Below are 25,984 nucleotides of genomic sequence, written 5' to 3'. Positions count from 1 at the left end.
CATTTGTCCTGCCTGCTGTAATCCTACACAGTGGAAGGGGGGGGGGAATGCTCCTGCACAGTGTAACAGCCCCAGAAGCTACAGAACGGAGGGGCCCTGGTAACGCTTTTTAGAAGGAAAGAAACCACAGATAACAAATATAAGAAGATACCACAGTCACAGTGCCTGGATCTGTGAGTAAGTGCCCCAGGTTTATTATGATGGATTTTGATTTTAGATTTTCTTTAACCATAAACCTGCTGCAGCTATTATAATATCAGGGTGGAGGGGGTTGTTGGGGTAGATCTTAAATTAGAGGAATATACCTAACACTGGCTGCAGAGATAAGCAGTTTTAGGGCACATCCCCAGTGCTCTACAATCCTGGAGTATAAATCCATATCTCACAGTCCTGCTGCTACAGCAAAGGTATGATTATACATCTCTACAGGGCAAAGTGGCCACCTCTGTCACCATATTACTTCCACTGTTATACACTTGTCTGCCCCACCTGAGGGACTCCAAGAAAAAGATACAAGAAAATCTGTTTACTGTATGTATCATCCATTTTTATTAAGTACAAAATAGTGAAATCTCTGACATCCAACTTAATCTGATTTTAGGGGGAGACCCCTATAGTCATAACACTCCCATATAGTCATAACGCTCCCATATAGTCATAAGACTCCCATATAGTCATAACGCTCCCATATAGTCATAAGACTCCCATATAGTCATAACGCTCCCCTATAGTCCCCTATAGTCATAAGCTCCTTGTGTCTCGTGGGTGGATTCACTTGTGGTTCTCTTATGATCCTGAGGCGTATTTAAAGCATTTGTCCTTCTTCAGGGCATTTATTCAGATTTTTTCAGATTATGCTATCTCATCGTGTATGAAGCACTACTCCCATCATCTACCTATGTAGCTCCGAATCCAATCAATGTAATTATCAACTTTGGTGTAATAACCATAACCGTGGCCGCAATCGATACCCCATGACACAAGGCCTGTGGCCACCCATTTCTTGTCCTTTACGACGGCGAACGCGCCTCCGCTGTCTCCTTGACACGAGTCCATTGGCTTCCCGTCATCCTCAGAGAATCCGGCGCAGAACATGTTTTCGGTGAATTTCTGGTCTCCCAATTGTTTATTGCTTTGCTGTTTGGTGAGCGACTCCTGGCACCGGTCCCTCGCAACCATCGGTAGATACACGTAGCGAAGATGCCGAGTCCATTTGTTATCCTCCGTGATCCCGAACCCACTGACGTAGCCTATTCTACCCGTCTCGTACAGGATCACCTCCGCGTTATCGGGAAGACATATGGGGGACACATTGCTGTTCATAGTCACTGGGTTCTCCAGCTGGATCAGGGCGATATCATGGTCAAAATTCTCTGTGTTGTATTTGGGGTGGATGTAGTAGGCCTTGGCCTTCACCAGGCCAGACATTAGGAGGTTGTCTACATGGACATCGCCCAGGAACAGATGCAGGTCGTTGACATCAAGGTCCTTTCTGCCGCTACCTGATTTAAGGACATGGGCCGCGGTAAGGACCCATTTCTCACCAATCAGGACCCCGCCCGCTGGCCCTGGATGTTTCAGGTAGGCTTGCCAAGGGAAGTTCCCATTTTGAGCCTCTTTGCCATTGATGACACGAGTGAGTCTGGTTACAGGATTCTCTGGTTGTCCACACACTGAAGACGCAAGAACAAAGGAACAGGTTAAAGGTGCCAGAAACCATCTGTATTGTGTGTTCATTAAATATAAAATATTATCATGTGACAACTATCCCTGATGTCTAGGACAGTCATTGGGGCAGATTTACTTACCGCGTCCATTCGCGATCCAGCGGCGCGTTCTCTGGGTTGGATTGGGGTCTTCCGGCGATTCACTAAGGCAGTTCCTCGATCCATTGCTGAGTGCAGGTAAGCGACACTTTTTTTAAAAAAATGCGGCGGTTTTTCCAAATCCGTCGGGTTTTCGTTCGGCCACACCCCCGATTTCCATCGCGTGCATGACGGCGCCGATGCGCCACAATCCGATCGCGTGCGGCAAAAACCCGGGGCAATTCTGGGAAAATCGGCGCAAAACGGAAAAATTCGGGTGACCCGCCGTAAAAACGCGATTCGGGCCCTTAGTAAATGACCCCCATTATGTCCCTGGTGTCTACTGGTTTACTGGGATCCATTTCCCATTTGCAGGGCTAGTTTTTGTGGGACATGTTGTACTTCCTAGCGGCAGCATGAAATATTCCATACTATGTCCTAGGAAGCTGGGAAAAATTCCAAATATGGTGAAATTATTTAAAGAAAAGCCATTGGGGCACATTAACTTACCCCGTCCCTGCGCGATCCCCGAGGTGCATTGTCCGACGAGAATGAAGTCTGACGCCGTATGTGAGTGCATTGCCTTGCGACACAATTTGAATTCTAAATCCCACGCGTTGTCCGAATCAGTCGGGTTGTCCGATGGCCACGCCCCCTGATTTGTGCCGCATGAAAGTCGGCTCGCTTGCGCCAAAATTCGATTACGTGCGCCAAAAACCCCAGTTTAATGTGGCGCAAAACGGAAATAGTCAAGAAACCCAACAGAAATGCTGTCCGCAGACCCTTAGTAAAGGTGCCCCATTATCTTATGGGGGTTGTTTTAATGGCTTTCATTCTGTGGTCCAAACGACACGTTTCCTTTATTCTTTTCCTTTATGGAGATTTAATACTGTGAAAAAATCATCAAAAAATTCCACCTAGCCATCCCAGGATTTTTTTTTTGGTGGGAGGTGTTGTTTTTTGTGGGACAAGCTGAGATTTTCATTGGCATAAATCGGGGAAATGTCTGACATTTTTGTAAAAATTTTTTAGGTGGCATCAGTTTGGACATATTGCAGCCTGGGACTATAGTAAAGCATCCGGAGACTTCACCAGGGGTCACAGTGGGCAGAGCAGTCCGTCTGTAACTAGGGGTCGTCTGTAAGTCGGGTGTTCTTAAGTAGGGGACCGTCTGTATAGAGAGGGTACAACTGTTGAACCCTTTCCATACAGTCTTACCAACCCTGTCCTGTCCTATTATGATACTACTCATTGTTAAGGTGTAAGGTGCACTGAACTATCATACCTGGCAGACATACTGGGATCTGCTGTGCTCCATTCTCATCCTTCCACACACGATCTTCTGTACATGTAAAGTTTGCTAGAAATCATAGGAAAAAGTTTATTCTAATTAACATCAGTATATTAGTTGTCCATATATCATTATATACAGGAGATCCCCAGGTTATACCGGCTGTACATATATCATTATATACAGGAGATCCCCAGGTTATACCGGCTGTACATATATCATTATATACAGGAGATCTCCAGGTTATACCAGCTGTACATATACCATTATATACAGGAGATCCCCAGGTTATACCAGCTGTACATATATCATTATATACAGGAGATCCCCGGGTTATACCAGCTGTACATATATCATTATATACAGGAGATCCCCAGGTTATACCGGCTGTACATATACCATTATATACAGGAGATCCCCATGTTATACCGGCTGTACATATACCATTATATACAGGAGATCCCCAGGTTATACCGGCTGTACATATACCATTAAATACAGGAGATCCCCAGGTTATACCAGCTGTACACATATCATTATATACAGGAGATCCCCAGGTTATACCAGCTGTACACATATCATTATATACAGGAGATCCCCAGGTTATACCGGCTGTACATATATCATTATATACAGGAGATCCCCAGGTTATACCAGCTGTACATATATCATTATATACAGGAGATCCCCAGGTTATACCGGCTGTACATATATCATTATATACAGGAGATCCCCAGGTTATACCAGCTGTACATATATCATTATATACAGGAGATCCCCAGGTTATACCAGCTGTACATATATCATTATATACAGGAGATCCCCAGGTTATACCAGCTGTACATATATCATTATATACAGGAGATCCCCAGGTTATACCGGCTGTACATATATCATTATATACAGGAGATCCCCAGGTTATACCAGCTGTACATATATCATTATATACAGGAGATCCCCAGGTTATACCAGCTGTACATATATCATTATATACAGGAGATCCCCAGGTTATACCAGCTGTACATATACCATTATATACAGGAGATCCCCAGGTTATACCAGCTGTACATGTATCATTATATACAGGAGATCCCCAGGTTATACCAGCTGTACATATATCATTATATACAGGAGATCCCCAGGTTATACCAGCTGTACATATATCATTATATACAGGAGATCCCCAGGTTATACCAGCTGTACATATATCATTATATACAGGAGATCCCCAGGTTATACCAGCTGTACATATATCATTATATACAGGGGATCCCCAGGTTATACCAGCTGTACATATATCATTATATACAGGAGATCCCCAGGTTATACCAGCTGTACATATATCATTATATACAGGAGATCCCCAGGTTATACCAGCTGTACATATATCATTATATACAGGAGATCCCCAGGTTATACCAGCTGTACATATACCATTATATACAGGAGATCCCCAGGTTATACCAGCTGTACATGTATCATTATATACAGGAGATCCCCAGGTTATACCAGCTGTACATATATCATTATATACAGGAGATCCCCAGGTTATACCAGCTGTACATATATCATTATATACAGGAGATCCCCAGGTTATACCAGCTGTACATATATCATTATATACAGGAGATCCCCAGGTTATACCAGCTGTACATATATCATTATATACAGGGGATCCCCAGGTTATACCAGCTGTACATATATCATTATATACAGGAGATCCCCAGGTTATACCAGCTGTACATATATCATTATATACAGGAGATCCCCAGGTTATACCAGCTGTACATATATCATTATATACAGGAGATCCCCAGGTTATACCGGCTGTACATATATCATTATATATAGGAGATCCCCAGGTTATACCAGCTGTACATATATCATTATATACAGGAGATCCACGGGTTATACCAGCTGTACATATATCATTATATACAGGAGATTCCCAGGTTATACCGGCTGTACATATATACAGTATATAGGGTGCATTATATAGGGTATATAAAGAGAGGTAGTAGCATGCATACCACTTGTTGCCACCATGGTGTAGTAGGGTTGGTTGCAGGAGTAGACTATCTTGGACTGGTATGTCACTCTGTCTGGGTCGGTCAGGAACTTGTGGTGACCATTACGTAAGACCATTGGTTCCCTACAGCTCACAACTGCACAAAGTAACAACAGGCAGTGACTGGACGTGACATCCCAGGTTATACCGTATATATACAACACACTTGCGTGATGTGCATCTTACTTTCACATCGCGGTACAGGACGATGCCATGTCCCATCTTTCTGGCAGACAGCGGTGAAGACATTCAGTTCTTTACTACCCTGTGAAAGATAGCATTAAAGGGAACCTGTCAGTAGCTGTGACCCTCCAAAGTACATTCAGTGGATACATGTGTAATCAAACTGCTGTGTATGGTGTTAGTAGCTGCAGGACTGTGATATGGATTTCTATTCCTGTAGCTTGTCCAAGTGTCCTCTGTGCTGTGAGCTGCTGTACAGTCCCTCCCATGTTCTCTGATTGGCTACTGTAGTATCCAATGAAATGCCTGCTTCAGCTTTTACTCAGACCAGGGGGGAGGGGCTGTGGAGCAGATCTAGGCTAGTGATTGGCTGAGTAGTCACATGATTCTATGTGTGTTGTCATCACATCCTGCTGCACATGGGACCCTGCAGAACTGAAACGGGAGGTCCTCTAGGTATATGATGAATTTTGAAAATTGTAACTTTATTACATCTATTATTGGTAATTGACAACTTTTTTGTTACCAAACTGGTTATAATTGTCCACCATTCTCCTGGCCCTACCTCCATCAGCCTGTACCCCGTGCGGCAGGACAGTACAAAGTAGTCGTGCATTTTGTACACTTTTTGCTTTGGTGAAATGATGGAGAATTCATCCAGGGTGAGGGGCGTTGGACACTGAATGGCTGGAAAACAAGACAATGAAAGAGGTCACCTCTGGTCACCACCCATGGACGAATACGCAATGGGAGCACCTCTTACCCTCCGACATGTAGAATATCTTCCAACCTCTGCTGTCCCCAGAGTCATCCGTCTGGAACAGGATGTCCACCTCATGGCTCTGCGTCTTGATGATGTCCGGGGGATGTCTCCCACATAAGTTTCTTAGTAATTGAGGTCCTACAAATATCTGAAAACACAGATGGCATGGAGGTCACGAGTTGAAGCTTAACATTGGGCGAAGTTTGTCAGAACGGAAGTTTTACAGCTCAACGTCCTAGTTAAACGGAGATTGAGGGACCTTTGGATTGGTGGCTATGGATGCAATGAAGTTTGGAAGATCAGTAGCAGATCTTCAGACTAAATGATAACCCAAGCTCTCCACGCTCTAGCTCTTAATCTAGACCAGATGCCAAAACCAATTCAGACCTGACCTAAACACTTATACCCCTGACCAAACATCAAAATTGAAACCCAATATCAGAAACACATATCACTCTGATCTCCTGGTGCCTTATCCACAACTGTAGGTTCTCCTGGTAATTGTGTGTGGTGGTGCCTGGAGCTACGGAGAAGCCGTGCATACTGATAGGTGGTGACTAATCCTGCTCTGCAACCAGGATTCTCTTACAAATTGGGATATGTCTGATAGGAGAGGGGACTATAGGCACCTTCACGACAAATGGTGAATTACGAGCAACCAATGACATTGCTCATCATTGATGAAACCAGAGATGTAGCTGTAGGTGGTGTGGAGGTAACATTCAACCTTTGGGTGTGGTTGTCTAAGAGGTCCACAGGCCCTTCCTCCTCATAAGAAGAGACAATTATTATAATGGCACTCTGTATTTGGGGCACTGGGGTCAAGACCTTCATCAAGTATCTTCAGAAGCCCTCTACTTTAAGCAGCTCAACAAACTAGTGAACAAAAGAAGGGGTCTTTTTGGAAAAGGTCCCGATACTAACTATCTACATCCCTAGAACTAAGATGAAGGACCTTCCAAGTCAACCTACTGTACCTAGCGTCCTCCATACTGTTCTGATGTCTCCATATCTTTACTTACCTTCTCTGTTGAATCACATCTAAAAAAAGCTGCTGACTTCTTCAGGAATGAGTTCTTCAGGATATCTGAAGAGTCACTTCAAAGAGGAAAAGGCAAGCTACAAACCATAGGAATGGAAGGAACATCACCTTTAATGTATCGTAGGGGCAGGGAGCCTGGGGATGATCATCGATATCAAAGATCTCAATGAACTTCAGTGAGATGTGCATCCCTTGCTCCAGTCGTATCTTATAGGTGCAGTTGAGGTCGGGTGGGTACGGCTCAGGGTATCCTGGACTCAAAATGTTCCCTAACTCCTCTGTAAACATGAGGTCACTGCACTGTGCTGAAAAGATGGAGAAAAATCACTCAGTCTTAAAGAGGGTCCTAGCGGTCCACCGTCAGGGCATCACATGGTTGAGGTCGTTGTAGCTCACCACCAATGGAGAACAGTGGTGTCAGGCGGCTGCTCTAGAAGTTTACCTTTACAAGAGCGGTTGTCACTCTGCAGCTTGTACCCGTGGAAGCAGGAGCAGGAATAGCCCCCTATGTAATTGTGACATATGTGCTGGCATGGCCGGGTCCACGTGAGGCTGTTGTCATCAGGAGATGCACATTCATCGAAATCTGGAATTTGTGAAGCATGAGAGAAGGCACAGAACGTAAAAAATATGTGAAGGACATGGGGAGAACATGTGCGGCCACCCATAATAACAACATTAGTGTGGACATCTGGTAGAAGTCTTTGCTGTAGATTATGGGGCACATTTTCTTACCCGGTCCGCGGAGTTCACGGAAAGTGCACTGTCCGATCGTGCGCCCGATTCCTGCATGTGTCGCTTCCACGCTGAGGTCCGCCGGAGGTCACCTCCTTCTTCCTGGTGCATGTAAGTGCTTGGGCTTACGACACAATTTGAAAGTTAAATCCCGCGCTTAGTCTGAGTCAGTCGGATCGTCCGACGGCACTCCCCTCAATTTGTGTTGCATAGAAGCAGCACAGCTGCACCAAAATCCGATCCCGTGTGACACAATCCCAACGCAGACACCTGTTAAATACCTGTCCAAGCTTTGCAAATCCCGAAAATGGCGAAAAGTCCGACGAAAGTGCGATCTGCGACCCTTGGTAAATAAGCCCCTATGTGTATAAATATGGACAATATTACAGTGATGTTCTGCATTTATAGCTTTATGTGTTTAGGGGTCCGGGGTCTGTATTTGTTTAAAATGTTTGGCTCAAAATTATTTTTCTGTACGGTTTTGTCTGGGGTATCTATCATTGATGGGGTCGGGGATCATTATTTAGTTTAAGGTCTCGTTTGGGGTGAGTATTTGTTTAGGATGTTTGGTCTGGGGTTTATTTGTATGTAAGGGTCTGGTCTGGGGTATGTATTTGTTTAGGGGGTCTGGATTTTTTAGAGGATTTGGTTTGGTATGGGACCTTGGTTTAATTTTGTTGGTCTGTATAAATTTTGGGATGTGATGGAAGTGGCCAGGTGACATTTAAGGTGACCCTTTGTGGGCTAATTGGGGGGGGGGTCATTATTCCTGACATTAATTGATGCTCCTTTAGTTATGTCTCCAGTGGCAGGTACTTGCCCACAGCCTGGTAGAACGCCTGGAATCCTTTATAGAAGACGGCCAAACCATTTTCCTCATTGGAGAAGTCGGAGTGAAATTCAATTTTCATACGATTCCCATATGAAGCAAAACGACGATGACCCGGGTGGGATCTGGATCCTTTAGGGCCACAGAACCGACCCATTTCCCTGTTGTCATCAAACACCTACAAGTAAAGTAATGGAGATTGGGTTTAAGATAGTGAAAGGACATTTATATCATTACAACATTATTTACAGGAAATCCTCAGGTTATACCAGCTGTACATATATCATTATATACAGGAGATCCCCAGGTTATACCAGCTGTACATATATCATTATATACAGGAGATCCCCAGGTTATACTGGCTGTACATATATCATTATATACAGGAGATCCCCAGGTTATACCAGCTGTACATATATCATTATATACAGGAGATCCCCAGGTTATACCAGCTGTACATATATCATTATATGCAGGAGATCCCCAGGTTATACCAGCTGTACATATATCATTATATACAGGAGATCCCCAGGTTATACCAGCTGTACATATATCATTATATACAGGAGATCCCCAGGATATACCAGCTGTACATATATCATTATATACAGGAGATCCCCAGGTTATACCAGCTGTACATATATCATTATATACAGGACATCCCCAGGTTATACCGGCTGTACATATATCATTATATACAGGAGATCCCCAGGTTATACCAGCTGTACATATATCATTATATACAGGAGATCCCCAGGTTATACCAGCTGTACATATATCATTATATACAGGAGATCCCCAGGTTATACCAGCTGTACATATATCATTATATACAGGAGATCCCTGAGTTATACCAGCTGTACATATATCATTATATACAGGAGATCCCCAGGTTATACCGGCTGTACATATATCACTATATACAGGAGATCCCCAGGTTATACCGGCTGTACATATATCATTATATACAGGAGATCCCCAGGTTATACCAGCTGTACATATATCATTATATACAGGAGATTCCCAGGTTATACCAGCTGTACATATATCATTGTATACATTATATACCCAGGTTATACCGGCTGTACATATATCATTATATACAGGAGATCCCCAGGTTATACCGGCTGTACATATATCATTATATACAGGAGATCCCCAGGTTATACCAGCTGTACATATATCATTATATACAGGAGATCCCCAGGTTATACCAGCTGTACATATATCATTATATACAGGAGATTCCCAGGTTATACCAGCTGTACATATATCATTGTATACATTATATACCCAGGTTATACCGGCTGTACACATATCATTATATACAGGAGATCCCCAGGTTATACCGGCTGTACATATATCATTATATACAGGAGATCCCCAGGTTATACCAGCTGTACATATATCATTATATACAGGAGATCCCTGAGTTATACCAGCTGTACATATATCATTATATACAGGAGATCCCCAGGTTATACCGGCTGTACATATATCATTATATACAGGAGATCCCCAGGTTATACCGGCTGTACATATATCATTATATACAGGAGATTCCCAGGTTATACCAGCTGTACATATATCATTGTATACATTATATACCCAGGTTATACCGGCTTTACATATATCATTATATACAGGAGATCCCCAGGTTATACCGGCTGTACATATATCATTATATACAGGAGATTCCCAGGTTATACCAGCTGTACATATATCATTGTATACAGGAGATCCCCATGTTATACAGGCTGTACATATATCATTATATACAGGAGATCCCCAGGTTATACCGGCTGTACATATATCATTATATACAAGAGATCCCCAGGTTATACCGGCTGTACATATATCATTATATACAGGAGATGCCCAGGTTATACCAGCTGTACATATATCATTATATACAGGAGATCCCCAGGTTATACCAGCTGTACATATATCATTATATACAGTAGATCCCCAGGTTATACCGGCTGTAAATATATCATTATATACAGGAGATCCCCAGGTTATACCAGCTGTACATATATCATTATATACAGGAGATCCCCAGGTTATACCGGCTGTACATATATCATTATATACAGGAGATCCCCAGGTTATACCGGCTGTACATATATCATTATATACAGGAGATTCCCAGGTTATACCAGCTGTACATATATCATTGTATACATTATATACCCAGGTTATACCGGCTGTACATATATCATTATATACAGGAGATCCCCAGGTTATACCAGCTGTACATATATCATTATATACAGGAGATCCCCAGGTTATACCAGCTGTACATATATCATTATATACAGGACATCCCCAGATTATACCGGCTGTACATATATCATTATATACAGGAGATCCCCAGGTTATACCAGCTGTACATATATCATTATATACAGGAGATCCCCAGGTTATACCAGCTGTACATATATCATTATATACAGGAGATCCCCAGGTTATACCAGCTGTACATATATCATTATATACAGGAGATCCCTGAGTTATACCAGCTGTACATATATCATTATATACAGGAGATCCCCAGGTTATACCGGCTGTACATATATCACTATATACAGGAGATCCCCAGGTTATACCGGCTGTACATATATCATTATATACAGGAGATCCCCAGGTTATACCAGCTGTACATATATCATTGTATACATTATATACCCAGGTTATACCGGCTGTACATATATCATTATATACAGGAGATCCCCAGGTTATACCGGCTGTACATATATCATTATATACAGGAGATCCCCAGGTTATACCAGCTGTACATATATCATTATATACAGGAGATCCCTGAGTTATACCACCTGTACATATATCATTATATACAGGAGATCCCCAGGTTATACCGGCTGTACATATATCATTATATACAGGAGATCCCCAGGTTATACCGGCTGTACATATATCATTATATACAGGAGATCCCCAGGTTATACCGGCTGTACATATATCATTATATACAGGAGATCCCCAGGTTATACCAGCTGTACATATATCATTATATACAGGAGATCCCCAGGTTATACCAGCTGTACATATATCATTATATCCAGGAGATTCCCAGGTTATACCAGCTGTACATATATCATTGTATACATTATATACCCAGGTTATACCGGCTGTACATATATCATTATATACAGGAGATCCCCAGGTTATACCGGCTGTACATATATCATTATATACAGGAGATCCCCAGGTTATACCAGCTGTACATATATCATTATATACAGGAGATCCCTGAGTTATACCAGCTGTACATATATCATTATATACAGGAGATCCCCAGGTTATACCGGCTGTACATATATCATTATATACAGGAGATCCCCAGGTTATACCGGCTGTACATATATCATTATATACAGGAGATTCCCAGGTTATACCAGCTGTACATATATCATTGTATACATTATATACCCAGGTTATACCGGCTGTACATATATCATTATATACAGGAGATCCCCAGGTTATACCGGCTGTACATATATCATTATATACAGGAGATCCCCAGGTTATACCAGCTGTACATATATCATTGTATACAGGAGATCCCCAGGTTATACAGGCTGTACATATATCATTATATACAGGAGATCCCCAGGTTATACCGGCTGTACATATATCATTATATACAGGAGATCCCCAGGTTATACCGGCTGTACATATATCATTATATACAGGAGATGCCCAGGTTATACCAGCTGTACATATATCATTATATACAGGAGATCCCCAGGTTATACCAGCTGTACATATATCATTATATACAGTAGATCCCCAGGTTATACCGGCTGTAAATATATCATTATATACAGGAGATCCCCAGGTTATACCAGCTGTACATATATCATTATATACAGGAGATCCCCAGGTTATACCGGCTGTACATATATCATTATATACAGGAGATCCCCAGGTTATACCGGCTGTACATATATCATTATATACAGGAGTTTCCCAGGTTATACCAGCTGTACATATATCATTGTATACAGGAGATCCTCAGGTTATACAGGCTGTACATATATCATTATATACAGGAGATCCCCAGGTTATACCGGCTGTACATATATCATTATATACAGGAGATCCCCAGGTTATACTGGCTGTACATATATCATTATATACAGGAGATGCCCAGGTTATACCAGCTGTACATATATCATTATATACAGGAGATCCCCAGGTTATACCAGCTGTACATATATCATTATATACAGTAGATCCCCAGGTTATACCGGCTGTAAATATATCATTATATACAGGAGATCCCCAGGTTACACCAGCTGTACATATATCATTATATACAGGAGATCCCCAGGTTATACCGGCTGTACATATATCATTATATACAGGAGATCCCCAGGTTATACCGGCTGTACATATATCATTATTTACAGGAGATCCCCAGGTTATACCGGCTGTACATATATCATTATATACAGGAGATCCCCAGGTTATACCGGCTGTACATATATCATTATATACAGGAGATCCCCAGGTTATACCGGCTGTACATATATCATTATATACAGGAGATCCCCAGGTTATACCGGCTGTACATATATCATTATATACAGGAGATCCCCAGGTTATACCAGCTGTACATATATCATTATATACAGGAGATCCCCAGGTTATACCGGCTGTACATATATCATTATATACAGGAGATCCCCAGGTTATACCAGCTTCCTCCATATCACTGTATAAGAAGCTTATGTTATACCAGAGATGAACACTTTACCTTTACATAGTCATAGCTGCATCCATCAGATGGTTCCAGGTCAAACACCAAAAACTTCAGTGAGATGTAAAAGCCTTTGGTGACGGTGATGTTCCAGGTGCTGTGCTGGTCGTTGGGGTAGGTTTTGGGGTATTTGGGGGATGAGATGAGTCCATATTGGGGTTTATTTGCTGTAAAAGCGGATGCACTGCCCAAAATTAGCAAGATCCAAACCAGCCTGCAAAACACAAGACCCAATGAGGCTTATAGTTATATCGTTATATTTCATCAACAAATTACATTGTATTACATTGTGTACATAAACATTGAAAAGCAATAAAACAAAAATTACAGTTTACAGTAGAGCATCTCATCTCTAGGTAGATCATTATATCTAATTTTTGTTGTGGCAGAACATTGCATCTGATCCCTTTATCAGCAGAGCATTGCATCCCACCCTTACACAGACAGAACATTGCATCCCACCCCTACACAGACAGAACATTGCATCCCACCCCTACACAGACAGAACATTGCATCCCACCCCTACACAGGCAGAACATTGCATCCCACCCCTACGCAGGCAGAACATTGCATCCCACCCCTACACAGGCAGAACACTGCATCCCACCCCTACGCAGGCAGAACATTGCATCCCACCCCTACACAGGCAGAACATTGCATCTGCAACACCCTCGCCGATGCAATGGCGAGGTAGGGTTTGCGAATACGTCCCACCTGCATGTAATCCCATTACACAACATGGTTCTGATAGGACATAGGGATATTGCAGTGGTGAATCCTGCCTGGCAAGGCAGGAGTTAAGTATTTTGTATAATGCCAGATGCTGTTATCCAATGATATGTGTTACATCCTGTGTTCTGTAAGCTGAGATGTGATTGGAGGAGCAGCCACCACCTGACCAAAGGGAGGTAATAAAACCTCTGGCCAGGAATGTTCTGGAGACTAGATTATTCTAGTGTGGAATCCTAGGAGAATCAGTGAGTGAGTGAGAAATCTCTGTCTAGCCCATACCAGAGCAGGAAGAGCCTAGCCCCTGCCTCTGAAGAGTGGAGCATTAGACTAGAGTAGTGTAGTGAGGAAAGGGGTATCATCTTACCTTTGAAGGTGATACCTGAAGCCCTACAGGACAAGCTGAAGCTTCCTACCAGGACACAGCTGCCTCCCAGCCTGCCCTCCACTTCCAGGCTGGTGAACTATCTCCTGAGGCTCCCTCCAACTCACATCTCAGCACTCCATCTACCTGTTAAAGGCACGTTTGCTGCGGTTCCTGCGGTTCAAATAAAGAACTGTAAGTTGTTTTCTTCAACTTCTGTCTCCGTCTGGTCCCTGCTAATACGGCTGCCTTCATCACCGGCACCCTGTCCATCACCCAGAGACTCACACTCGGGACATTAAGGGGTTGCCCCAGGGAGATCCGCTATAGCAGCCGCTCCCTCATCATTTCTTGCCAACACCACCCTGCTGGAGACCTGCCAGGCTGTAGGACAGCCCTCCGGTTCCCCCGTACCAAGCACCGTGACAATAGCGTGCTTAGGCCGCAACCGCCAGCCACTCCGGTACAGCGGGCCCCGGCTGATTCCAGGCCTCACCTCAAGGGCTAGGCCCCGGTGGGGGATGTTGCAGGTGGCGTCACGAATCACAGGATATTTACTTCTGTGCCTTATCCTGGCACTAAAGACTGTACTTTATTAAGAAAGAGACTGTGCTGCCTAACCCTACTGCCATCCGGGTTTAGGCCCAAGTGATTGTGTGTTTCACATTGAACTGTTATACTGCTGCCACGTGCTGTCGAGCGCCGCTCCAGCACTCAAGAGGTTAATTCCTGCAAGAACTGTTTCAGCTCTGCTACATCCGGCACTGCTGTGCCTGAAGCATTTACCTCAGAGGCGTGTGGCGGAGCAAGTATTTCAAGCCCGCCAAATCTTCACTGGCGGGAACTCCAGAGGCGTCACTAGGCTCCGCCCCCTGCGCGAAGCACCGTGGAGGAGGAGCTGGAGCGTGTGCGGCCGGCAACGAAGAGGGTTAATCGGCCATCTTGGATTTCGGCACAGGCCGCGCCTGAAGCCTGCCAGCAGCGTGCGCCTCATCCGGAGTTCCGGCGCACGTGTCCTGCGACTGGAGAACACCGCTGAGCATCACCGAGCCCTGCTGCCTGCCGGACATCGGGAACGGAGACCTTCGTGTACCGGAGCTGTCCTGTCACCGCGGCTGATCCTGAGTGAGTACCGCTGGGGAAGTTAAAGGGGGGTAGAAATTGTTTCCGACGCTAGGTTATTGGCTCACCTCCCAGGGAATAGTGACTGTGTCTTAAAGTGCCCACGTCCCATTCTAGCCATCGCCCATAGCAACGGACATTGTGTAACCCTACAGACTTCCCTCAGCTAGGCCAGTCATGTCCGCTCAGGACGAAGATACGGGACTGGCGCAAGTCCCGTCCCCTGGTCCCTCCTCAGGGTACCGGAGCATGTTAAGTCCTCCAGAGAGTCCTTTCAGCCCTGCTACAACTAGTGTCCCTGGGACTCCCACCATGATGCCTCTGACTATGCCCTACTATCCGGGGGCCCCCTGGTTACCCCACTACGAGGGAGAATCACACACTCTCTCTGAATTCAGAGACAAATTGTTAGCCACCTTCGCCCTGTGTCCGTTTACAGAGGAACAGAAAGTGGGCATCCTCATCGGGCAGTTGAAAGGACCCGCTCTCCGGGAAGTCAAGTCTTGGCCCCGAGAACAGTGTCAGAATGTGGTCCAGATTCTTGATAGGCTACGCAATACCTTTGACAAGTGTACTGTCTCCGAGTTGAAGCAGAAATTCTTCGGGAAAAGACAGAAGCCCCAAGAGTCCCTTCGAGACTTTGCCCTCTCCCTACAGGAGACATGGAAGGCCATCACCTGCCTTGAGCCCAAAGACGCTGAAACCTCTGATCAAACCTTAAGGGAACAATTTATTAATGGACTTGTTGATAGAAATCAAAGGTGTCAACTAAAGATCATCTCTTCTCAACATGCCCAGGCCTCCTTCCTTGAGTTTAAGGAAATTGCCATTGACATATTAGGGGACCGACCGCCTACTGGACCGCAGAAAGAGCCTGAATCCGTGGAAATGGAGGAATCTGCTCTAGCTTGCTATCCAATGCAGTCGACATCACCTACTCCTGCGGCTACGGAAGTTGCTGACTTAGCAGGACAGGTCTCTAATCTGGCGGACACCCTGCATCAAATCCTCGATCGGTTGACCCAGTTGGAAGTAACTGTCTCCGCTAGGAGGAGGAAACCTCCAGAGAACCCGGTACGGTCAGCTACTCCTCGTGAATCTCCGACTAAACAGCGCCCAAAAGAAGCGAAGTTGTTAAGCACCTGGAGTCAGAAGAAACCCCGTCAGCGGTGCAGCTACTGCCATAAATATGGGCATGAAGAGAATGATTGTCGTCAGTTAAACGACAAACCCTTGGAGCTAAGGGACGACCTCCAAGGGAAGAACTTGTAAGTCCCCGAGATGCCAACTGGATGCCCAGGTTCGTGGGGACTCGCCCCATGGTTCATGTAACCATCAATGGAGTTACCCTACCGGCCTTAATTGATACCGGATCTCAAGTGACCACCCTCCGGAGTGCTGCCTTCGAGAAGTGCCGAGGAAAAGCATCCTTAATCCAGCCTCCCAAGGCTTACTTGAACATTATTGCTACGAACGGAAAACCCGTACCCATCCGCGGCTACTGGGAGCCCACGCTAACCATTGGAGACACTGAGTTAACCAGACAGGGCGTAGTGGTGACACGTGTGCCCGAAAACGGTAACTTCTCCCTGGTACTGGGTACCAATGTCCTCCGCAACTGCTACCCTGAAGTGCTGCAGGCTCTCCACGACTCCCTGCCAACAGTGCCCAACGGTTCCCGGAAGGTAATTCAGGAGACTATGCAGGTTCTAGCGGCGCAACAGAAGTTCGCTGGCCCTAATGGGGAAATCTGCAGAGCCCGGATCAAGGATCCCCAACCTGTCCGCCTTCAACCTGGGACTGAGACGTTAGTATGGTGTCGAGCCTGCATGGGCGTCCAAGGTCAAGACTACCAGGCGATAGTAGAACCTCTACCAGCTGATGAAGACCTGCCCATTCTAGCCGCCAGGAGCCTAGTCACTGTATCCCGAGGACAAGTACCCATTCGATTACTAAATGTGGGAGACTCCCCAGTGGATCTGAGAAAGTATCAAGCCGTAGCCACTCTCTTCAGTGTCCATCCTGAAGACTTGGTGGAAACCTCTCTGTCTGCCTCCCAACAGTTGGAAGTGAAGCAAAGTGCTGAAGGTGAGCCTGCCGAGCAATCCTGGTGGCTTGAGCTCAATATTGGAGACGACGATTTTACTCCTGCAGACCAAGTACAAGGTGTCCTGGATGTCGTTATGAAGCACCACCAGGCCTTCAGCAAACACCCACTGGATTTTGGGCAGACTACTCTGATCCAACACACCATCCCTACTGGCTCTCATCCTCCTATCAAGGAACGATATCGGCCCATACCTCCAGCCCGCTACCAAGAGGTGAAAAAGCTGGTACAAGAGATGAAGACAGCCAACGTTATCCGGGAGAGTCACAGCCCATGGGCTGCCCCGCTGGTCCTTGTGAAGAAGAAGGATGGAACCCTTCGATTCTGTGTTGACTATAGGAAAATCAACAATATCACCCACAAGGACGCCTATCCTCTGCCTCGAATCGAGGAATCCCTCGCAGCCCTAGGGTCAGCTGCCTACTTCTCTACCCTGGACCTGACCAGTGGCTACTGGCAAGTGGCCATGGCACCAGAAGACAGAGAGAAGACGGCTTTCACCACCCCAATGGGCCTGTTCGAGTTCAACAACATGCCGTTTGGGCTATGCAACTCCCCAGGCACATTTCAACGGCTGATGGAGAGATGTTTGGGTCATCGCAACTTCGAGACCGTCCTGCTATATTTGGACGACATCATCATCTACTCCAAGACTTATGAAGACCACCTCCACCATCTGGCTGAAGTCTTCCAAATCCTGACCCAACATGGGTTGAAGGTCAAGCCATCCAAGTGCCACCTGCTACAACCTAGCGTCAAGTACCTGGGACATGTGGTGAGCGCTCATGGAATTGAGCCAGATCCAGAGAAGATTGCAGCTGTCTACGACTGGCCTACCCCATCAACCGTACGGGACATCAAAAGCTTCCTGGGATTTGCCAGTTATTACAGGCGTTTCATCCCGAAGTTTGCCCAGCTGGCGGCTCCCCTGCAAGAGCTTCTAAGGGGCCTGCCAAAAGAGAGCCAACGTTCCCGAGTAGCCATTGAGTGGACGGCCGAACGAGAAGCTGCCTTCCAGATGCTCAAGCAACGGTTGACTGAACCTCCGGTGTTGGGATATCCAGACTATAGTCTGCCTTTCACCCTATACACTGATGCCAGCAAGCAAGGTCTAGGGGCGGTATTATCCCAGCTCCAAAACGGAACTGAAAGGGTCATAGCCTACGCCAGCCGTTCCCTCCGAGAACCGGAGCAAAACGACCAGAACTACAGTTCCTTCAAGTTGGAGTTTCTGGCATTAGTCTGGGCTGTGACCGAAAAGTTCAAGGACTACCTAGCTGCATCATCTTTCACTGTCTTCACAGACAATAATCCGTTGGCGCATCTGAACACCGCACGTCTTGGAGCACTGGAACAACGGTGGGCCTCCAGACTTGCCAACTTCAACTTTACCATCAAGTACCGGGCTGGTAAGACCAATGACAACGCCGACGCTCTGTCCCGTCTCCCTGACCAGTGGGAGGGACCCTCCACGGATGCTCAGTGGGAAGATGTGGAGATGCCAGCGTTCTATGCCCGGTTTGTGCGTCAAGATGCCCAGAGAGTTTACTCCCTACCGACAGAGGCAGAGCCAGCTACTCCTCAAGAAGAGTCAGAGCCCCCTGTGGAAAAGGACCTCTGGATGAGTCTTCAGGCTGATAGCCGTGCCATAGGAGAAGTAATGGACTATCTCTCTAGTGGGCGAGTGCCTGAAAGAATCCGGCGCAGAAGAGCTGATGGAGAACTGTCTCAATTGTGGCGCCAGAGAAAGACTCTGAGCATGCACCAGGGGCTGCTAAAGAGAAGACTTCTGGACCCTATCACTTATGACCGGCTATACCAGATTGTGATTCCCAGGAGGGACGCCAAGATAGTACTGGAAATGTACCATGACCAGTCTGGACACTTTGGCGCTCAGAAGACTGAAGCCACCCTCCGAAGGCGATTCTTCTGGGTCAACATGAAGTCCGACATTGAAGCCTGGTGTCGAGAATGCCCAGCCTGCGCCATCGCTCGAGGAGAGCGACACAATCAAAGGGCCCCTCTACGTCCCATTGTGAGCCAACGGCCCTTGGAGATCCTGGCATTGGACCACGTGAAGTTGGAGCCCAGCAGATCCGGTCACAGTTATGCTCTTACTATCATCGACCACTATACCAAATTTGTGGTTGCAGTACCTGTCAGAGATCTGTCTGCAAGGACTACCGCAGCGGCCCTGTGGAAGAGCTTCATCCTCCCCTATGGCTGTCCGGACCATCAGGAACAGCATTTGAGTCCCAAGTCTTCCAGGAGCTGTGCACTCTATATGGCTGCAAGAAGCTGAGGACCACAGCCTATCATCCCCAAGGCAATGGGCTTTGTGAAAAGATGAACCAGACTCTAATCAATATGCTGAGGACTCTGACCCCTGCAAAAAGGGCTGACTGGCCAAAACTATTGCCCGAATTAGTGTACCTGTACAACAATACCACTCATTGCTCCACAGGATACACCCCGTATTATCTGATGTTCGGGAGACACGGTCATCTCCCTGCTGATATGACCTGGGACATGGAGTCCCCTGATTCCCAGTCTTTACTCCCCCAGACTGACTGGGTTCACGAACACCAGAGGCGCCTGGCGGATGCCAGAGAAGTTGTGGATCTGCGGTTGGAAGAGGCCCGAGAGAAACAAAAAAGGGACTTCGATCGTAATGCCTGTGCTGAGCCTTTTGCCCCAGGAGATCGAGTGTGGCTGCGCAACAACCATCCTACCAGTAAGCTAGATGGGCGTTGGGAGCGTGAGCCATACCTAGTTAGGGACAGTCTCTCCCCTGAAGTCTACGAGATTTCAAGAGGAGACCGCCCACCACTCCGGGTACATAGGAACCGGCTGAAGAGATGTCTTCGTCCTTTTGCCCCTATGTCTACACCTCTCACTTCGACCCCCGACTTACAGACCTCCTTGTGTTCACCTACCCCCAGTTTCTTGGAACTTGTGACTGTGCCTCAATTCTGTTTTGTTTCCACTCCAGTAAGAGGTACCTCGGAGAGACCATCATCCCCACCGCAGTCTCCAATACTGCTGCCTGTGGAGGATGATCCGGCTCCAGTGTCTGCAACCCCTGAAGCATCAGAGGCAGCTGAGACTCCGACTCCAGCGCTTGACTCAGAGGAGGACGATGAGGAGGTTGTTATCTTCTCCAGGCCGGAACTTCGAAGGTCTCAAAGGGAGACAAAAGGTAAAGCTCCTGCGTACCTGCAGGAGTACCAGCTGGTGTCACGCAGAAGGAGGAGGCAGGTACGTTTTTCTGACACCGAAGTACTTACCACCGAAGAAGATGCTGAGTAACCCCTGAAGGGCTGTAGCCCGCTTCAGGTACTGTACTATGTACATATTGTATATTTCTGTCCTTACCCCAAAGAGCCAGAGACTTTCCTGAGACTCTCACCCATATTTATCTCAGTCAAGAGACATACCTTGAACTGATTATTGTCATGTGCTATGATAGCACCCTTCCTCTGCCACAGCAGAGATTTCTTCAAAAGACACTGTCCCTCTCCAAATAGAGGAGACCCTTTGCTTCTTCATTGCACTTTTCCCCACATCAAGGGCTGTACCCAGAAGATGGACTTTGTCATTAGAGACCTTCTGAGAGACTTTTGCCAGATACTACCAGGGAAAAGTTGCTATTGCTATTGACTATTATTTTGCACTTAATGCCTTCCTTTTTAGGTACGGACATTCTGCTTGCACTTTTTATGCCTTTTCTTTGCAGGAAAAGAGACATTTGCTACCGTGCTACTCTGAGTAGCCTATCTATCTGTAACGTTATGTTATAAGATGTGTACCCATTGGGCTCCTAAGCCAATGTGAATTAACCTGTTTGCACACTGTCATATATGCCAGTAGTCTGCATTAACCCTTTCATAGGCTTTTCAGGTTGTAGAGTGGCTGTGTCGGACCGTCTCTATGTAGTACAATGTTTTATTGTGTCACATATGCCAATGTATGCATATATACACTATATAATTGCCGCCAGGGAAGAAGTGTTGATAAAACAAATATACAGGCCTTGGTGCAAGGAGTGGATTACAGGACATGACACCACACCTTTCCTACTGTACAGTTCGGTTTAATGGCGTCAGCGACCAACTGTCATGCAGCTACATGTTTTTTTGTCTTAGTCCGACACCAACCCAGGTGCCTGTCTCCAGGACCATGGGCGGTTTGTCCCTACACCTCACACAGCCTGCACTTCCCAGAAGTGCCTTTAGCCCCCTCTGTGCCCCAAAACATCTGTAGTCGAGCCGAGGGCGGCTCTTTCAATTGCCCCCGGGGTATGCAACACCCTCGCCGATGCAATGGCGAGGTAGGGTTTGCGAATACGTCCCACCTGCATGTAATCCCATTACACAACATGGTTCTGATAGGACATAGGGATATTGCAGTGGTGAATCCTGCCTGGCAAGGCAGGAGTTAAGTATTTTGTATAATGCCAGATGCTGTTATCCAATGATATGTGTTACATCCTGTGTTCTGTAAGCTGAGATGTGATTGGAGGAGCAGCCACCACCTGACCAAAGGGAGGTAATAAAACCTCTGGCCAGGAATGTTCTGGAGACTAGATTATTCTAGTGTGGAATCCTAGGAGAATCAGTGAGTGAGTGAGTAATCTCTGTCTAGCCCATACCAGAGCAGGAAGAGCCTAGCCCCTGCCTCTGAAGAGTGGAGCATTAGACTAGAGTTAGTGTAGTGAGGAAAAGGGGTATCATCTTACCTTTGAAGGTGATACCTGAAGCCCTACAGGACGAGCTGAAGCTTCCTACCAGGACACAGCTGCCTTCCCAGCCTGCCCTCTACCTCCAGGCTGGTGAACTATCTCCTGAGGCTCCCTCCAACTCACATCTCGGCACCCTACCTACCTGTTAAAGGCACGTTTGCTGCGGTTCCTGCGGTTCAAATAAAGAACTGTAAGTTGTTTTCTTCAACTTCTGTCTCCGTCTGGTCCCTGCTAATACGGCTGCCTTCATCACCGGCACCCTGTCCATCACCCAGAGACTCACACTTGGGACATTAAGGGGTTGCCCCAGGGAGATCCGCTATAGCAGCCTCTCCCTCATCATTTCTTGCCAACACCACCCTGCTGGAGACCTGCCAGGCTGTAGGACAGCCCTCCGGTTCCCCCGTACCAAGCACCGTGACAATAGCGTGCTTAGGCCGCAACCGCCAGCCACTCCGGTACAGCGGGCCGCGGCTGATTCCAGGCCTCACCTCAAGGGCTAGGCCCCGGTGGGGGATGTTGCACATCCCACCCCTACGCAGGCAGAGCATTGCATCCCACCCCTACACAGGCAGAACATTGCATCCCACCCCTACACAGGCAGAACATTGCATCCCACCCCTACACAGGCAGAACATTGCATCCCACCCCTACACAGGCAGAACATTGCATCCCACCCCTACGCAGGCAGAACATTGCATCCCACCCCTACACAGGCAGAACATTGCATCCCACCCCTACACAGACAGAACACTGCATCCCACCCCTACACAGGCAGAACATTGCATCCCACCCCTACACAGGCAGAACATTGCATCCCACCCCTACACAGACAGAACACTGCATCCCACCCCTACACAGGCAGAACATTGCATCCCACCCCTACACAGGCAGAACATTGCATCCCACCCCTACGCAGGCAGAACATTGCATCCCACCCCTACGCAGGCAGAACATTGCATCCCACCCCTACGCAGGCAGAACATTGCATCCCACCCCTACACAGGCAGAACATTGCATCCCACCCCTACACAGACAGAACACTGCATCCCACCCCTACACAGGCAGAACATTGCATCCCACCCATACACAGGCAGAACATTGCATCCCACCCCTACACAGGCAGAACATTGCATCCCACCCCTACACAGGCAGAACATTGCATCCCACCCCTACACAGGCAGAACATTGCATCCCACCCCTACGCAGGCAGAACATTGCATCCCACCCCTACGCAGGCAGAACATTGCATCCCACCCCTACACAGACAGAACACTGCATCCCACCCCTACACAGGCAGAACATTGCATCCCACCCCTACACAGACAGAACACTGCATCCCACCCCTACACAGGCAGAACATTGCATCCCACCCCTACACAGGCAGAACATTGCATCCCACCCCTACACAGGCAGAACATTGCATCCCACCCCTACGCAGGCAGAACATTGCATCCCACCCCTACGCAGGCAGAACATTGCATCCTACCCCTACACAGGCAGAGCATTGCATCCCACCCCTACGCAGAAAGAACATTGCATCCCACCCCTACGCAGGCAGAGCATTGCATCCTACCCCTTCACAGGCAGAGCATTGCATTCTACCCCTACACAGGCAGAGCATTGCATCCCATCCCTACACAGGCAGATCATTGCATCCCATCCCTACACAGGCAGAGCATTGCATCCATCTCTACACTGCCAGGCAGATCATTTCATCTGATTCATACACAGGCAGAGCATTGCTTCCCATCCCTACACAGGCAGAGCATTACATCCAATCCCTACACTGCCAGGCAGATCATTTCATCTGAATTATACACAGGCAGAGCATTGCATCCCATCCCTACACTGCCAGAGCAGAACAACATTACAATCCAAATTTTACATCTTCTGCTGGACACAACTACTTACATTATCATTTTTCTCTCTGTATAAAGTGATTTCCCCAAAACTGAAAGTCTCCTCTGACAGGTGGGAGGAGATAACAGGAGCAAAGGGGAACAGTTTTGTAGACAACTTTTTTAGAACTTTCTGTGATTGGTCTCTGCTTCCCCCTGGTGTGTAAGTGGAAAAGTACAGGCCTGGTAGTTCATGGTCCATTGCCCTGTCATTGGACAACCAATAGTTTGGGTTCTTCTAATTGATTCCTGATGGGTCCTAGAGTAGATTCTAGAAGCTGGATCTAGGCTGCAGATGTGATGAAGCGATGAAGAGCAGAAACTTGGGTTCAGGGCCCATCCTCCATCTATAATGCCCCCATTACCTCAATGTATCATTACTATGATGTAATAATCCATGATATCAGTGAATCATCCTATAAGGAATAGCTCCAAAATTTAAAGGGAATGCTCCATCTTCTGTTTGCTAGCCCTTATTATGTATGGAGCCTGTAATATATGAGGATCCCTGCAGGTAATGACCCTAAATGGCACCCCATATAGAGCTCCTATAGACTACAGACGATGACTTAAAGGAAATATACCATAAAAATCTACCATACCCCTCTGTGATCTGAGTTACAGATTGTATCACCCACCCCCCTGCTCCCTTGGCACTTGTGCAGTGAGCACCTCCCACTGTACTGAGGGAGCAGGAAGGAGGGTGATACAATGTAACAGTCTGTAACCCCAGATCACAGAGGGGTAAGGGTAGCCCCTCAGGCTCGTTAGCATAATTTTAAAAGTTGATTTTAAAAGGAATGAGGCCATAGATCACAAATATAAGAATATACCACAGTCCCGGTGCCTGGATCTATGAGTAATGTCCCTGGTTTATCATGACGGATTTTTATGGTAGATTTCCTATAAATGGACACAAGGTCACATAGAAACTAAATAGAAGTTCCTGTCGTTTCTGTAGTCTGAGTACAGAAAAATCTTCTGTTTTACTTATATGTAAATTAGGATTTTGGTGCACAGTGGGTGTGGCCAATAGCTCCAGTACATTTTTTTTCCTGTGTGCTGCAGACACTAAGAAGAGGGAGTTTTGCTAGGCCCACAACAATATCATACTTAATCTGAAATGATGAGGGATAGTGAAAAAATTCCAACTGCTCTGGAATTGGTGAATTTAACGGTCACACAGACGACAGAAGGTACTTGGGAGTACCCGGGAGGAAAATCTTTATGGGAAGAGTCCGGAGGGAGTAGTCTGTGGACCACTGGACCATCTGCACCAATGGGGAGATGGAGATGGTTCTAGCTGGAGTCTTCACCAGAGACCGCATCAAAGCGGGATGGTCTTGCTGCGGCGGGTTACCGCAACTAGGCACCCGCTGTTAGTCAGGGATGGAAGAGATGTAGGACACAGTCCGAGCCTGGGATGACAGCAGGAATGCGGCTTGGAAGGATGAGCTGGAACTCACGGCAGGCAGCAGCTGGCACAGTACCCAGGCGGGCAGGAACGGAGAGGTCCTT

General features: G+C 46.6%; 1 protein-coding gene across 1 annotated transcript; it reads right to left on the bottom strand.

Moving 5' to 3' along the window:
• Nucleotides 1-534: 534 nt before the first annotated feature.
• Nucleotides 535-24,775, bottom strand: LOC140111774 (complement C1r-B subcomponent-like). The gene is made up of 11 exons (XM_072132428.1): nt 24,480-24,775; nt 13,500-13,716; nt 8,708-8,894; nt 7,595-7,738; nt 7,261-7,457; nt 6,111-6,258; nt 5,913-6,034; nt 5,351-5,429; nt 5,127-5,261; nt 3,091-3,165; nt 535-1,673 (listed from the first exon to the last, which is right to left on the bottom strand). The coding sequence occupies exons 1-11, from the start codon at nt 24,485-24,487 to the stop codon at nt 889-891; spliced, it is 2,097 nt and encodes a 698-aa protein (XP_071988529.1). The 5' UTR covers nt 24,488-24,775; the 3' UTR covers nt 535-888.
• Nucleotides 24,776-25,984: the final 1,209 nt, after the last annotated feature.

The sequence above is a fragment of the Engystomops pustulosus genome, unplaced genomic scaffold (assembly GCF_040894005.1).
Source record: "Engystomops pustulosus unplaced genomic scaffold, aEngPut4.maternal MAT_SCAFFOLD_589, whole genome shotgun sequence".
Classification (NCBI taxonomy): domain Eukaryota; kingdom Metazoa; phylum Chordata; class Amphibia; order Anura; family Leptodactylidae; genus Engystomops; species Engystomops pustulosus.
Note: the sequence above shows the minus strand (reverse complement) of the source record. Positions and strands in the feature narration are given on the sequence as shown.